We start from the raw sequence: 15,177 nt of genomic DNA, 5'->3' as shown, positions 1-15,177 counted from the left end.
CCTTCCCGTTAAGTCTATGAAGAGAATCCATTATGTTAATATATCATTTCTTATGGCAAAGGCTATCAATACATGGGCCACTGTTCACTATGCCTGATGAGAACCTTACTAAAATATTTTCCTCTCTTTTCTACCTTCATCTTAAGGGAGAAGGGAGATGTCTAGTCAAGAAATAAAATCTCATTGGCTCAGCCAAGTGCAGTGGCTCACGTCTGTTATCCCAGCACTTTGGGAGGCCAAGGCAGGTGGATTACCTGAGGTCAGGAGTTCAAGACCAGCCTGGCCAATATGGTGAAACCTCGTCTCTACTAAAAATACAAAAATTAGCCAGGCATGGTGGTACATGCCTGTAATCCCAGCTACTAGGGAGGATGAGGCAGGAGAACTGCTTAAACCCAGGAAATGGAGGTTGCAGTGAGCCAAGATTGTGCCACTGCACTCCAGCCTGGCCGACAGAGCAAGACTCTGTCTCAAAAATAAACAAACAATAAATAAATTAAATCTCATTGGTTCTCAGAGTAATCTTTATAGGGGTCCCAGGATAGGGTTAAATTGTTACTACAGTTGTGGCAGACCTCGACAATGCAAAGCCCATAGAAACACATTAGTGCCCATCATTGTTAAAAAACAGTATTAAATGTGCTTAGGCACCAGAACTATAATCTAAGAGGCAGAATCCAAGTCTTAAGTCCCAATTACTGTTTTCTGAAGCATAGCAAAGTAATTTACTCTCCGAGTAAAACAATCTTTCTAGATCTGTGGTTCTCAAAGGATGAGATTTCTAGATCAGCAGCATTAGCATCACATGAGAGCTTGTTAGAAATGCAGATTCTCAACTGTGCAGCCATAAAAAGGAAGGAGATCATGTCCTTTGCAGGGACATGGATGAAGCTGGAAGCCATCATCCTTGGCAAACTAACACAGGAACAGAAAACCATGAGGCTGGGTGTGGTGGCTCACACCTGTAATCCCAGCACTTTGGGAGGCAGAGGCAGGCAGATCACTTGAGGTCAGGAGTCTGAGACCAGCCTGGCCAACATGGCGAAACCCCATCTCTACTAAAAATACAAAAATTAGCTGGGTGTAGTGGCAGGCGCCTGTAGTCCCAGCTACTTGGGAGGCTGAGGCAGACGAATCACTTGAACCTGGGAGGCAGAGGTTGCAGTCAGCCAAGATCATACCACTGCACTCCAGCCTGGGCGACAGAGCGAGACTCTGTCTAAAAAACAAAACAAAACAAAACCAACACTGCATATTCTCACTCATAAGCGGGAGCTGAACATTGAGAACACATGGACACAGAGAGGGAAACAACACACACCAGGGCCTGCTCGGGGATGGGGGATGAGGGGAGGGAACTTCGAGGATGGGTCAATAGGTGCAGGAAACCACCATGGCACAGTATACCTTTGTAACAACCTGCACGTTCTGCACATGTATTATGGTTTTTTTTTTTAGAAGAAGTAAAGAAAAAAAGGGTAAAGAAAAAGAGGAAAAAGAAAAAAGAAATGCAAATTCTCAGCCTCATCCTCCACCTGCTGAAGCAGAAACTTCAGGTGAGAGGCCCAGCAATCATGTTTAAACAAGCTCTCCAGGAGAAGCTGATGCACAGTATGATTTGAAAACCATGACTCTAGGCCAGACCAAATAGTGCCCTGTGGAGCACAGCATTAGCATTTCCTGGGAGCTCATTAGAAATGCAGAATCTCAGGCCCCACCTCAGACCTACTAAATCAAAAACTGCAGCTAAACCAGATCCTCAGGTGATTTGTATATACATTAAAGTTTGAGGAGCAGGATCAAGGATCAAACTGAGAAAGTTAAAAACCTAAATAAACAGGCAGAGCACAGTGGCTCACGCTGTAATCCCAGCACTTTGGGAGGCTGAAGGGGGCAGATGACCTGAGGTCAGGAGCTCAAGACCAGCCTGGTCAACATGGTGAAACCCCGTCTTTACTAAAAATATGAAAATTAGCTGAGTTTGGTGGCACATGCCTGTAGTCCCAGCTACTCGGGAGGCTGAGGCAGGAGAATCACTTGAACCCAGGAGGTGGAGGTTGCAATGAGCAGAGATCACGCCACTGCATTCCAGCCTGGGCAACAGAGCGAGACTCTGTCTCAAAAAAGAAAACCAAAAAACCCTGATTTTATAAATATGTCACTGCAAAATTTACAACACACTCTCTTCCTCATATAATTCTCTTAATAACCTTGTAGATTAGGTATTGTCATGACCTCCATCTTACGTATGAGACAGAAGGAGAGTGGATAATTTGCTGGATGACACAAAGCCAGCAAACAGAAGAGCCAGGATTTCAATCTAGGTATTTTGACTGTGAAAGGTAGGCGCTTAGCCAGCACCTATAACAAGTTATTTTGATTGTAACTCCAATAAGGTCTTTTTTTCTCTCTCTTTCACATTACACTGCCTCTCTAACAGCAACTACATTCATCGCAACCAATTAAGCCTTTCCCCTAAAACTAAAAATAATATATATCTATTTTAGTTGAACAAATATTTATGGAGGTCTATTTTTTAGCAGAGAAGCCTGACCTGGTGGAGCTTATAGTGCTAGGTTAATAAGTGTAGGTGCTCAATAAATATTTGCTGAACCAATGAATCAGTGAATAATTTTATTATAATATGATTCAGGAGGAGAGATGAGAGCCCCGTATACGTTCTGGGGCCTCAGACATTTGCTGTAAATGATGAATGCTGGGCTGAACCCATAAAGAGAGGAAGTGTCAGCCAGACAAAGAATAAGGGAAAGAGGATTCCAGGCATGCTAAAGTGCTGGGGCTTTATCTGAAGATGACAATCACTAGGTACTTAAGGAACCATATGGTCACTCAAATAGGTATGTGTGAACACATATACATAAACAGTTATACCAAAAAAAAAAATCAAAATACTAAGAATCCACTCCCCAAAGCCATTAGAACTTCCAGTGTGAAATAAACCACTAGGATTTAGATTATTAGCAACCATACTCTGTGAGAATATATGAATGTGTGGTTTGTAATTAAGGTCTTACTTCCCTGTACACGGGAATGGAGAGAAAGGGCTTAGTGGTCTGAGTTGCCTGCAGGATTCAGAGGGCCAAAAAGAGATAGAGGAAACAGAGCCCAGGCCTTGGAATCTTCAGAAAATAATGGGAAGCCCTCTGCTCCTGACTTAGTTTCAGTATCAACTCTTATAGAAAATAGGAATAAGAGGGACAAATTTGAGTGACACCATTTTTCTTTTTGACACATAAATGACACACCACTAAGATGTCTGCTCTTGAGAATTCCTCAGAAAGTGAAATTCTCCTCCTCCTTAGCTTCATGGTTTTTTTGTTTTGTTTTGTTGGTTTTTTGTTTGTTTGTTTGTTTTGAGACGAGTCTCACTCCGTCACCCAGGCTGGAGTGTAGTGCCGCGATCTCGGCTCACTACAACCTCCACCTCCTGGATTCAAGCGATTTTCCTGCCTCAGCCTCCCCAGTAGCTGGTATTACAGGCATGCACCACCATGCCTGGCTAATTTTTTTGTATTTTTAATACAGACAAAGTTTCACAATGTTGACCAGGCTGGTCTCGAACTCCTGACTTCAGGCGATCCACCCACCTTGGCCTCCCAAAGTGCTGGGATTACAGGCATGAGCCACCACGCGCAGTCATATATGCTATTTTTTTTACATAGATTTCCTGGAATTTTTATTAATAATTATAGATGCCCAAGCAACAATTTCCATATCTTACTGTCTGTAAACCATAAAGCAAATATATGTATTTTTTCTCTCTCCTACTTTTGCTTACATTTTGCTTTATCTCCAAATAATTCAAAATTATTAAATAAATAACAATATTTAGGGAGGGAGGGTTACTTGTATCCTCTGTTTTAGACATCAAGGTATTTCCTCATCAAAAAAATCAAATTTTCTTAAGTTTATTAGGGCTCCAATATTAAAAGTATTTTTCTTGAGGTGTTTTGTAAAAAGGGCAAATGTTTCACAAAAAAAAAAAAAAAAAATCTTTGATTCTTAGTTGCCTAAACCAAAGTTCAGACTTGTAAGGCTTCCTCTTCAGTAGGGCGTGTTGGAATCTTGATGGATTGGGCCATGCAGCCAAGGCCCCCACAGTTAGGAGTGCAGGGACAGCATTTCTTCCTTGTCCAAACACCAATATGAACTGGAGATCCTCAAAGAGAGACATGACCCAAGAGATCAGGGTCACTTGTCCGTCCAGCAGAGATCAAAGCAGCCTTCCTTCTGAGAAGCACCCTCAACTCCCCAGCCTGTCCTTAGAGAACATCATCAACAGTCTGCACAGGGGCAGAAGGAAAAGAGGCAAAGGATGTGTGGGGAATGGCGGTTCACTTCCTGCCAAGACATGAAAGCAACTCAAGAATATGCAACCACCTGCCACAGCCTTGTTTGCCCTTAGACTTTTTTCATCCACATCTTGGCATCCTCAGTCAAAAATATAATAGGTCACCCAAACGTTTTAATAAAACATTTTCTAGGGCAGACTCAAGAGTATTAAAACTACCTTAAACCAAGCAAGCATAGCAATGAGAAACCTAATTTCAACTGCTCCTTATATAAAGACTTGGTTCAAAGATCAATTCTTGAGATTCTTTTTTTGTCATAAAAGCATGAACTGCATTTAGCAGAATTTTGATGAATAATTTTTTTAATTATTTATAAATTTCTACCAATTTAATACAAATATTTTCATGGGCATGTATTTGCTGCAGCCTTAATTATATGAGCAAGTACATATTTATATACACAGTTATGGGTCTATTTTTGAAACTGCTTGTGAAATGTTCTTCTATTTTACAAAGTCCTTATTCCAAATAAAAAGGACATATAGAAGCCAGGCATGGTGGCCCATACCTGTGATCCCAGCACGGTGGCTCATACCTGTGATCCCAGCACTTTGGGAAGCCATGGTGGGAGAATCGCAGGAAGACAGGAGTTCAAGACCAGCCTGAGCAACCTAACAAGACCCCATCTCTACAAAAAATTTAAAAATTAACTGGGCATAGTGGCATGCACCTGTAGCCGCAGCTACTCTGGAGGCTGAGGCAGGAGGATTGCTTGAGCCCAGAAGGTAAAGACTGTAGTGAGCCATGATTATACCACTGCACTCCAGCCTAGGTGACAGAGTGAAACCATCATCTAAAATAAAATAAAGGGCATATACAGGTTGTGCCTACATTGTAGTGAAATTACTGTTCATTTCCATTACCCCCAATGTTTGCAGACATTAAAAAACTGGTTGTTAATAGATAAGCAAGCATTTGATAAATATCATCTGCTTGATTTCCCACTCTTTAGAAAACCATGAACAAACATTTTATTTTTACCACTTAGCAGTTTAAGATTTCTTGGTCATATAGACAAGTAGGTTATTGAAGAGACTAATATACTCTCATTTCCTCTTTTAAATATGACCTCTAAAACAGGCAGTTTGAAAATTATAATTGCCATACTATGTCAAGTGGCTGATCATCTAGTGTGATATTTTGTCTCTGAGTACAGCCCAAACATAGCCTGTGTGAAGCTATCGTTGTTCCCCATAATGGCAAAAGATAAATATCCCTCCTCTATTTCCCTTCTCAGAAAAAAGAAGTGCAGTTCCCCCTACTAAAGGCAAACCCCTCCTTATATGCTCTCAACCCTACCTTCTCCCATCTCCTCTGAGAGCTTTTGAGTCATCCCTTATCTCAACCCCATTCCCACCCCACTCCCACCCATTTATCTACACAAATCCCAAATCATATAAATGTCTTATCTCAACTCTCGGCTACTATTTCATCTCTCTTCTCCGCCCACCTCTGCCTCCCAAAGTGCTGGGATTACAGGCATGAGCCACCACACCCAGCTTCTATATGTTCTTTTTACACGCTCTCACTTTCACTATTGCCTTCTGTCTGGATTGTTCCAAAAGTCAAGAGATGGTTCTACATATCCGGTCTCCTTCTTTCCTGACCCCCAATATACCCTATACACTGCTTCCAAAGTAACCCTTGAAAATATGGTTCTTTATGGTGTCACTGCCCTGCAGAATGAAGACCCAATACCTTAAGATGCTATTCAAGCCCCTACAAAATGGCCTGCCTCTGACTGCACCTGCTCATGAATCCTTCACTGCAATAATACTGGATGCTTCAACTACCAGAATACCACATTGCCACTGTCTATGGGTGTTACTTCTACCCAAAATGTTCTTCTCCACCTCTGAAACCCTTTCCACCCATTAAAACTAAGGAACATTTCAAATTCTGCCTCTTCTGTGAAAACTTCCCTGTTCTCTTAGAAATTTCTCCCTTCTCTATGAGACTTAGAACTCAGTGACATTAAGGTAAAGAAATGTCTTTGCAAACTTGCAAACGTGTGTGGAGAGTCTATGTTGTGCCAAACCTTGTATTCAGGATGTAGAGAATACACAGTCCCTGTTTTTCGGGAACTTCTCCTTCTTGGGGATACGGAATGCTTAGCATACTAAGTTATAACCGTGGCTAGGTGCAGTGGCTCATGCCTGCAATCCCAGCACTTTGGAGGCTGAGGCGGGCGGATCACCTGAGGTCAGGAGTTCAAGACCAGCCTGGCCAACATGGCAAAACCCTGCCTCTACTAAAAATACAAAAATTAGTCGGGCATGGTGGCAGGCACCTGTAATCCCAGCTACTTGGTAGGCTGCAGCAGGAGAATCACTTGAACCTGGGAGGCAGAGGTTGCAGTAAGCCAAGACATGCCACTGCACTCCAGCCTGGGTGACAGAGCAAGACTCCGTCTCAAAAAAAAAAAAAAAAATTGTAACCATGTGTGCATTCTGTGCTACAGATGCTCACAGAAGCACAGGGAAGGGGCACTGAACTCAGCCTGGGGTGTCAGGATGACTTTCCAGAGGAGCAGCACTGGAATTGAAGAAAGGACAGTTGTCCAGACAGAGATAGGCGTGAAGAACATTTCAGAAGTAAAACATCACATATGGAAAGGCATGAGAAACCATGTTCCATTTCAGGAATTCAGGTAACTCAGTTGCCTGAAGTATAAAGTACATGGGGGGCCAGGCGCTGTGGCTCATGCCTATAATCCCAACACTTTGGGAGGCTGAGATGGGTGCATCACCTGAGGTCTGGAGTTCGAGACCAGCCTGGACAACATGGTGAAACCCCATCTCTACTAAAAATACAAAAAAATTAGCCAGCCATGGTGGTGGGTGCTTGTAATCCCAGCTACTCAGGAGGCTGAGGCAAGAGAATCACTTGAACCCGGGAGGCAGAGGTTACAGTGAGCCAAGATCGTGCTGCTGCACTCCAGCCTGGGCAACAGAGGAGAACCCTGTCTCAATAAAATAAAATAAAAGGCATAGGGGAGGTGGGACAAGAAGCTGGAAAGGCAGGGACAAGTTGCAAAGAGGCTCGAGTGCCTGTATCAGTTATCTACTGCAATGATCCTGCATAAAAATCATCCCAAAACTGTGGCTTCAAACAATAGCCATGCCTAGTGTGGTGGCACGCACCTATAATCCCAGCTACTCCAGAGGCTGAGGCAGGAGGATCACTTGAGACCAGGAGATCAAGGCTACGGTGAGCCATGATTGCACCACTGCACTCCAGCATGGGTGACAGAGCAAGACCCTATCTCGAAAGGCCATTTATTCTTGCTTATAAATCTGTGGGTCAGCAGAGTGATTCCTCTGGCTTGAACTGGGGTCATGTAGGCATATGCAGTCAGAATGTACATTGAGAAACACTCCTGCTAATCTTGGCAGAGCTGTCTCACGTGTTTGTGAGTCAGGGGCTACGAGGGGTTTAGGATGGCCTTGAGTCTTCGCCACATGTGTCTCACATTGGCAGTACGTTAGCCTAGGCATGTCATGTCCTCATGACAAGGAAGAAGTGAAAAGAGAACACACCCAATCATGCAAGAGGGCAAGAGGAAACGCATATGCTTTTCAAGCCTCTGCTTGCATCATGTTTGCTAACATTCCAGTGCCAAAGCAAGTCACATCAATGAGCCCAGAGTCAGAATGGGAGGGAACACAAAGGTTCAGGGCAAAGGCTGTGAAAACTGGGAGGGGCCATTAATGCAATCAATCTACCATAGTGTAGAGGAGTCTGAATTTTTATACTTAGAGGCATGTTGTCATTCCTATTGATTAGAAACTCTTGAGCACCAGGACTGTGTTTTATTCATTACTATATCTGCCATAGCAGTTAGCATAATAATATACCCAAAATACACATTCAATAAATTTTGGTAGAGTATAACTGAATCCCTAGTTTACATAATAATTTATTATATATACTAGCGGCAAGTTTTCTTAACACTTATCAAGTACATTTATATTTTCAATCTTTATCATCCTTAGAGTACAGGGTTCTATCTATTTATTACCTGCTGTGTAAAACAGTAATGCCTGTTCGCTGCCTAAACACCACCTCCTTTAAGCTTAGCTGGGCTAATTCTAATGTTGAAAGGGAAGGCGAACAAATATGTGGGTTTTTTTCCCCAGTCTTTCCTAATTTTGCAAATTACAAACTGGCCCTTCCTCTTCCATAAAAAAGACTTCAAGCTTCTCGGCCCACCCTCCAATTGTTGAAACAAAGATTTTTCTTCTCTCTACTGGAGCAATTAAAACGGCCCCCATGATGGCAGAGGAAATGCTTTGGTTTGGTTTGAGGCTTCCCAAACATCATTACAGACTAAGGGCACCAAATATGTAGCTGACAGCAAAACAGTGTATAATTATGCTCCAAGAAACAACCCACCAAAATCCCCATTCTATGCATAGCCTGTCTCCCTGTGCCCTCATTCCTATCTCCACAATCCCACCCACAGTTCTCATCTAGAAAGGCCCAGGGAAATGGCCTTTCTCTGGCCACCAAGTGGTAAATACATTGGAGTCATCTTTGACTCCTCTTTTTTTTTTTTTTTGAGACAGAGTCTCGCTCTGTCACCCAGGCTGGAGTGCAGCGGTGCAATCTTGGCTCACTACAACCTCCACCTCCCCAGTTCAAGCAATTCTCATGCCTCGGCCTCCAGAGAAGCTGGGACTACAGGCACGCACCACCACGCCTGGCTAATTTTTGTATTTTTAGTAGAGACAGGGTTTCACCATGTTACCCAGGCTGATCTCGAGCTCCTGACCTCAAGTGATCCACCTGCCTTGGTCTCCCAAAGTGCTGGGATTACAGGTGTGAGCCACTGCCTCGGCCTGACTCCTCTCTTTCTTTCACGCTCCACATTCAGTCCAGCAGCAAAGCAAGTCAACTCTGTCTTCAAAATACATCCAGAGTCTGACCACCTCTCATCACTGTCACTGCTATTATCCTGGTGCAGACCACCACAAGCTCTCACTTGAATGATCAAAATAGCCTCCTACCCACTTTCCCACCCACCATGTCTTCCACACGGTAGCCAAAAACATAAGCCTGATCATGTTATTCCTCTGCTCAAAATCCTCCAGTAGATTCATTCCTCTTACTCAGAATAAGAGCCAAATTCCCACCTCAGTCTGTAAGGACCCACATGATTTCCCTGCACCCTCATCTTATCACCTTCCAGTGCTTTCTTGGCTCACTTTAATCTAGCCAGGAAGACAATGGTCTTCCTGCTGCTCTTGAATGTGCCCACTGTGCTGCCTCCTCAGGGTCTTTGCCTGTGATGTTCTTCAGCCTGCAGTACAGTTGCCACATACACCCACATGGCTCACCAGTTCCCTGTTCAAATGTTGCCTTGTCAGAAATCTTTCCCTACCTACCAGTTATGAATTAGCACTTGTGGCTCCCTCCCCACTTCATCACTCTCGATTCCCTCCTTATTTGACATGTTATATATTCATTTGTATATTGTTTATCATTTGCCCTTCCCACTAAAATTTAAGATCAGCGACAGCAGAAACTGATCTGTCTTGTTCACTGTTATATCCCCAATTCACTGTTTTATCCCCTAGAATATAGATTAGGTAGATGGTAGACCTTCAACAAATAATTTGAATAAGGTAGCTATGCCCTACCCACACTGCACATAAGCATTAGGCACAGGCTTATTCTGAATGAAATTTGTTGGGTTTTATTTATTCCTTCTTTTTGATCATTTCTCCAAACTACCCAGGATTTACATTTGCCTATGATACTAAGAAACTTGAGGAAAATGAATGCGATAGTATTTTAAAAGGATCAACTTTAGATATTTGCTTTAAGAAAAAGGGAAATAAAGTTTCCAGCCAACTTCCTAAATTAATGTGCATGATAATAAAATAAACTTGCCTAATCTTCCTGGAATCACTTGGGTAATTCCGAACACGGAGTGATAATACCACAAGCTTCTCTAAATGCAAGGCAGACACTTGCAAACCTGAGCTTTTAATACCAAACAAGTGCTAACTTTTTTTTTTTTTTTTTGATATGGAGTCTCACTGTGTTGCCCAGGCTGGAGTGCAGTGGCGTAATCTCGGCTCACTGAGTGCTCTGCCTCCCGGGTTCACGCCATTCTCCCACCTCAGCCTCCTGAGCAGCTGGGACCACAGGCGCCTGCCATCACGTCCGGCTAATTTTTTGCATTTTTAGTAGAGACAGGATTTCACCGCGCTAGGAAGGATGGTCTTGACCTCCTGACCTCGTGATCCGCCCGCCTTGGCCTCCCAAAGTGCTGGGATTACAGGCATGAGCCACTGCACCCTGCCCTACAAGTGCTAACTTTTAAGTATATATATAATGTTATTCTCCACATATCCACACCTCTACATCATCAAACTGTAAGAACCCACTGACATTCTGGGACATTATCCAGGCTTCACCAAGCAACCTCATGTCCATATGTCTCCCAGAGCAGCCAACTCTAAGTGGCACTAACTGGAAAAGCAGCCTCGCATTGTCATCCCACAAGGAGAAGGGCAAAGCTCTGCTTTCAGATACCAGTGTAGGGCCATTGGGCAAGGACTCTCCAATGCTGTTCCAATTTTTTCATTCTGTTCTTTTTTTTTTTTTAGACAATGTCTCACTCTGTTGCTCAGGCTGGAATGCAGTGGTGTGATCTCAGCTAGCTGCAACCTCTGCCTCCCCAGTTCAAGAGATTCTCCTGCCTCAGCCTCCTGAGTAGCTGGGACTACAGGCCAATGCCCTGCTAATTTTTGTAATTTTAGTAGAGATGAGGTTTCACCGTATTGGTCAGGCTAGTCTCGAACTCCTGACCTCAAGTGATCCACCCGCCTCGGTCTCCCAAAGTGCTGGGATTACAGGCATGAGCCACTGCGCCCAGCCTCATTCTGCTCTTCCTTTTATTATGATTTACTCTTCAGGTATATAAGGCAGTGGTTTTCCAGCAGTATGCTATGGCACCCCATTTGTTTGGTAAAATAAATTTTGTAAATTCTGTTTTTGCTGCAACTCAGTATACATATGGTTACACTGAGGTCTATCAAGATGCATTCTGCAAAAAGTAAAGGTTGTGGCGTAATGACAGATTGCAACAAAGAACAATTACATGTTCCAAAACATGGAAACGCTGTTCCCCAAACATATAAGAAGACATCTTGGGAGGCCGAGGCAAACACATCACAAGGTCAGGAGATCGAGACCATCCTGGCTAACATGGTGAAACTCTCTCTACTAAAAATACAAAAAATTAGCCAGGCGTGGTGGTGGGCACCTGTAGTCCCAGCTACTTGGGAGGCTGAGGCAGGAGAATGGCGTGAACCTGGGAGGCAGAGCTTGCAGTGAGTTGAGATCACACCACTGCACTCCAGCCTGGGCAACAGCGAGACTCTGTCTAAAAAAAAAAAAAAAAAAAAGAAGACATCAAGGTAAGGGCAGTAAACTGAGCAGTCCTCAAACCTAGATGTGGCATGGAAAGGGAAGCATAAGAGCTGTGCCTTTGCTGTATGTACTTGTATGGATAGCATAAGATACTGTTTAATCATATATCATACTGAACATGGTGGTGTAGTTTCAATTCCTTTAAGCCCTTATTTGTGTTGCCAATACTTACAGCACTTGAAAGTGTGCTACAAACACAGGAGATTGAGAGCCTCCAGTATAGCAGAAAGCTTTATACTTGTATGGAAGACCAGAGGAATATATACAGATTTATTCTGATTTAGGTTACCTAAGGATACTCCCTCACACAGAATATGGAATTAGGGGAAGGCTTAATTTTTTTTTTTTTTTTTGAAACAGACTCTTGCTCTATCACCCTAGGCTGGAGTGCAGTGCACAATCTTGGCTTACTGAAACCTCTGCCTCCCAGGTTCAAGCCACCACACCCAGCTAATTTTTTTGTATTTTTAGTGGAGATGGGGTTTCACCATATTGGCCAGGCTGGTTTCGAACTCCTGACCTCAAGTGATACACCCGCCTTGGCCTCCCAAAGTGCTAGGACTACAGGTGCGAGCCACCATGCCCAGCCAGGGAAAGCTTAATTTAAGGATGGACTCTGTATCCCACAGGCAATTTTCAGAAATAAGTAGTCAAAGAAAATTAGACCAACCTGAAATCTGATGTCTCTATCAGAGGACATTCAATAATCTTGGGAATTATCTTTAGTTTGTGCTTTGAGATGTAACTATCCCTCAGGATTCCAAAAATAAAAGGCAATGGCTATCACAGTGCTTGAAACTCCTAAAAGTGTTCCTCCTCCTTCTGCCTCTCTGTCTTTCAACTATGTTTCACTGGAGCATTTATTTTCCTCTGAAGGTTTGTGTCTGAACCAAAGGAAAATGCTGGGACCTCTTTTGGAGAAGTTTTGGCTTCAGTAAATTTTATAAGAGAAATAAAAGTGAGACCTTCCCATCTCTGTCAATCATATTCATTCAAAATAATAGCACTCTCCAGGACCGGGGGTTGTGGGGAGGGAAGGGGCTGGGGAGAAGGTAATGTCATGAATTGTTCCCCTGCAGCTGGTATTTCTCAGTAATAACTGTACATACAAAACAAAAGATCTCTTCAGAAAGCCAGGGACAGACACAGAGGCCAACAAGAAGAGATCATTATAATCATATTTTAGAGATCAAACAGCTTGAATTACATTTGCTTGAGCCCAGTTAGGTTTCCTGATTGTTTCAAAAAGAACATAGCAATTTAGTGTACCCTACCATAAGAATATAATATAATGGCAAACATACATAATATTATCTCCAGGCATCTACCATGTAGCAGGTTTGTTATCTTCGACTTCTTCTCTTCCACAGTGCTGGGGATAAAAGATAAAAGATATTCTAACACAGGGAGGCAGTATAGCACAGTGGTTAAGAGCATAGGCTTGGCATCGCATCAGGATAGAGTCCCAGCTTTGCCTCTTACTACTATGTTACCTTGGGCAAGTTTCTTAACCTCCCCAAAGGCTCAGTTTCCTCAACTGCTAAACAGAAGTTGGGATTTATCTACTTGGTGGTTATGGTAAGAATTGAGAGAGAGAACACACGTGAAACATTGAGCACAGTACCTGGCCTGCAGAGAGGACTTAGTAAATGTTTGCATTTAGAGTCAATAAATGTCTGAATAAACAAATACTTTGTTTTTCCCTAGACCTCTCATTTTCTATCCTCATTCTACCCCCAATCTAAGCCAAAAGGAGGGAAGTATTTGGAAGTCATTGCAGCATGTTCGTCATGTGATATTGCTAAAAAGGAATGAGATAACTAACTTGCTAGGCTTGGTTTTGCTGTTGGATCAAAGGCCTGCACACAGCTGCGCTCCTGCAAAGGACTCTTCCCCTCTCTCTTTCTAGCGTGTCCCCTTTACAGCTGCAGGACTCCAGTACACAGCAGCCACCATGACTGTTCACGGGGAGATGAGTATCACATGTAAGCAATCAGTCAGCTCCCATCCAGGAAGTAAGGCTTACAAAACGTTTATCCAGACACTAGTCTTCTGGGACAAAAGTCCACAGTGCTATCCACAGGCAGGTATTGGGAGTCGGACCAGGAGGCTTCCGGGAAAACAGTCTTGTCTTTTTTTATTAAATAGACAAAAATGTGAAATGTGCCTAGCTTTAGAGCTTGGCCAGTTCTCTAAGATGTTTCCTTAACTGTCTATAACTTCTTCAAAACAACATTAAGAATGACCACACACTGGGGCTGGGCGTGGTGGCTCACGCCTGTAATCCCAGCACTTTGGGAGGCCGAGGTGGGCAGATCATGAGGTCAGGAGTTGGAGACCATCCTGGCCAACATGGTGAAACTCCGCCTCTACTAAAAATACAAAAATTAGCTGGGTTTGGTGGCACACACCTGTAATCCCAACTACTTGGGAGGCTGAGTCAGGAGAATAGATTGAAGCCAGGAGGCAGAGACTGCAGTGAGCCGAGATCATGCCACTGCACTCCAGCCTGGCAACAGAGCAAGACTCGGTCTCAAAAAAAAAAAAAAAAAAAAAAAGGATGACCACACACCACATAACCAGAAAAAAAAAGGGAGTGGGGGGACTCTATTTCAGTCCACACGAACGATGAAATCAAGGAGGAATTTTACAATTACAGGTTTCCCTTGACAAAGGGGTTTTACGACTGCTTTGGCCTCAGAAGCGGGTGGTGCTTTCACTTGCAATGCCTTAAAAACTAAATGTTCACACCGGGGATAAGAAATCTGGTCACATGGAAAATCCAACTGCTGCTTCTAATGAGATGCTGTTAAAACCACATTTTAAAAATGCTTCCTAAAAGCATACAGAATGCATAAACATGAAGGTATTTGCCTGAGTCCGAAATTACAGAAGGGCTAAACAACACTGAGTTTCACTGGCCCAAAGCCAAATGAAGCACTTCACCCTGACAGAAATTATAGTGCCGTCATTGTGTTGTAATAAGCCCCTATAAAATGGAGCATTGTGTTTCTGCTGAGTCTTGAACAGAAAATGAATCAGGATCTGGCATCCTTAGAGGAATGGGGAGAAGTGTATTTTTGCTTACAGAGAAGAGGATATTCACTAAGTTCCACGAAGTAAATGTTTTGCTCGTCTTTTTAAAAATTCTGCCTTTCAAAAGGAGCTATCTTTGACCCATATTTGAAAATGCTTATTATGTTCAGAAGGTGTTGCCATCTTTTGCTCTATAAACTTTTAGAAAAGCACTAGCTGTTTGGTTTTGGAGTTGTGCTTGTTGTGCTTGTTGTTGTTTTTGAGATGGAGTCTCACTCTGTCACCCAGCCTGGAGCGCAATGGCACAATTTCAGCTCACTGCAAC

At 43.1% G+C, this 15,177-nt stretch overlaps 1 protein-coding gene across 1 annotated transcript; it reads right to left on the bottom strand.

Moving 5' to 3' along the window:
• Positions 1 to 963: 963 nt before the first annotated feature.
• LOC105738642 (putative uncharacterized protein encoded by LINC00269) lies at positions 964 to 11,755 on the bottom strand (the record flags this gene model as incomplete). The annotated part of the gene is made up of 3 exons (XM_012501557.1): positions 964 to 1,134; positions 2,021 to 2,060; positions 11,676 to 11,755. Coding segments are annotated over 3 exons (291 nt in total), but the record flags the coding sequence as incomplete, so codon positions are not given.
• Positions 11,756 to 15,177: the final 3,422 nt, after the last annotated feature.

This window comes from Nomascus leucogenys, chromosome 22a (assembly GCF_006542625.1).
Source record: "Nomascus leucogenys isolate Asia chromosome 22a, Asia_NLE_v1, whole genome shotgun sequence".
NCBI classification, from domain to species: Eukaryota; Metazoa; Chordata; class Mammalia; order Primates; family Hylobatidae; genus Nomascus; species Nomascus leucogenys.
The sequence above is the reverse complement of the archived record's forward strand: the minus strand, read 5'-3'. Positions and strand labels throughout refer to the sequence as shown.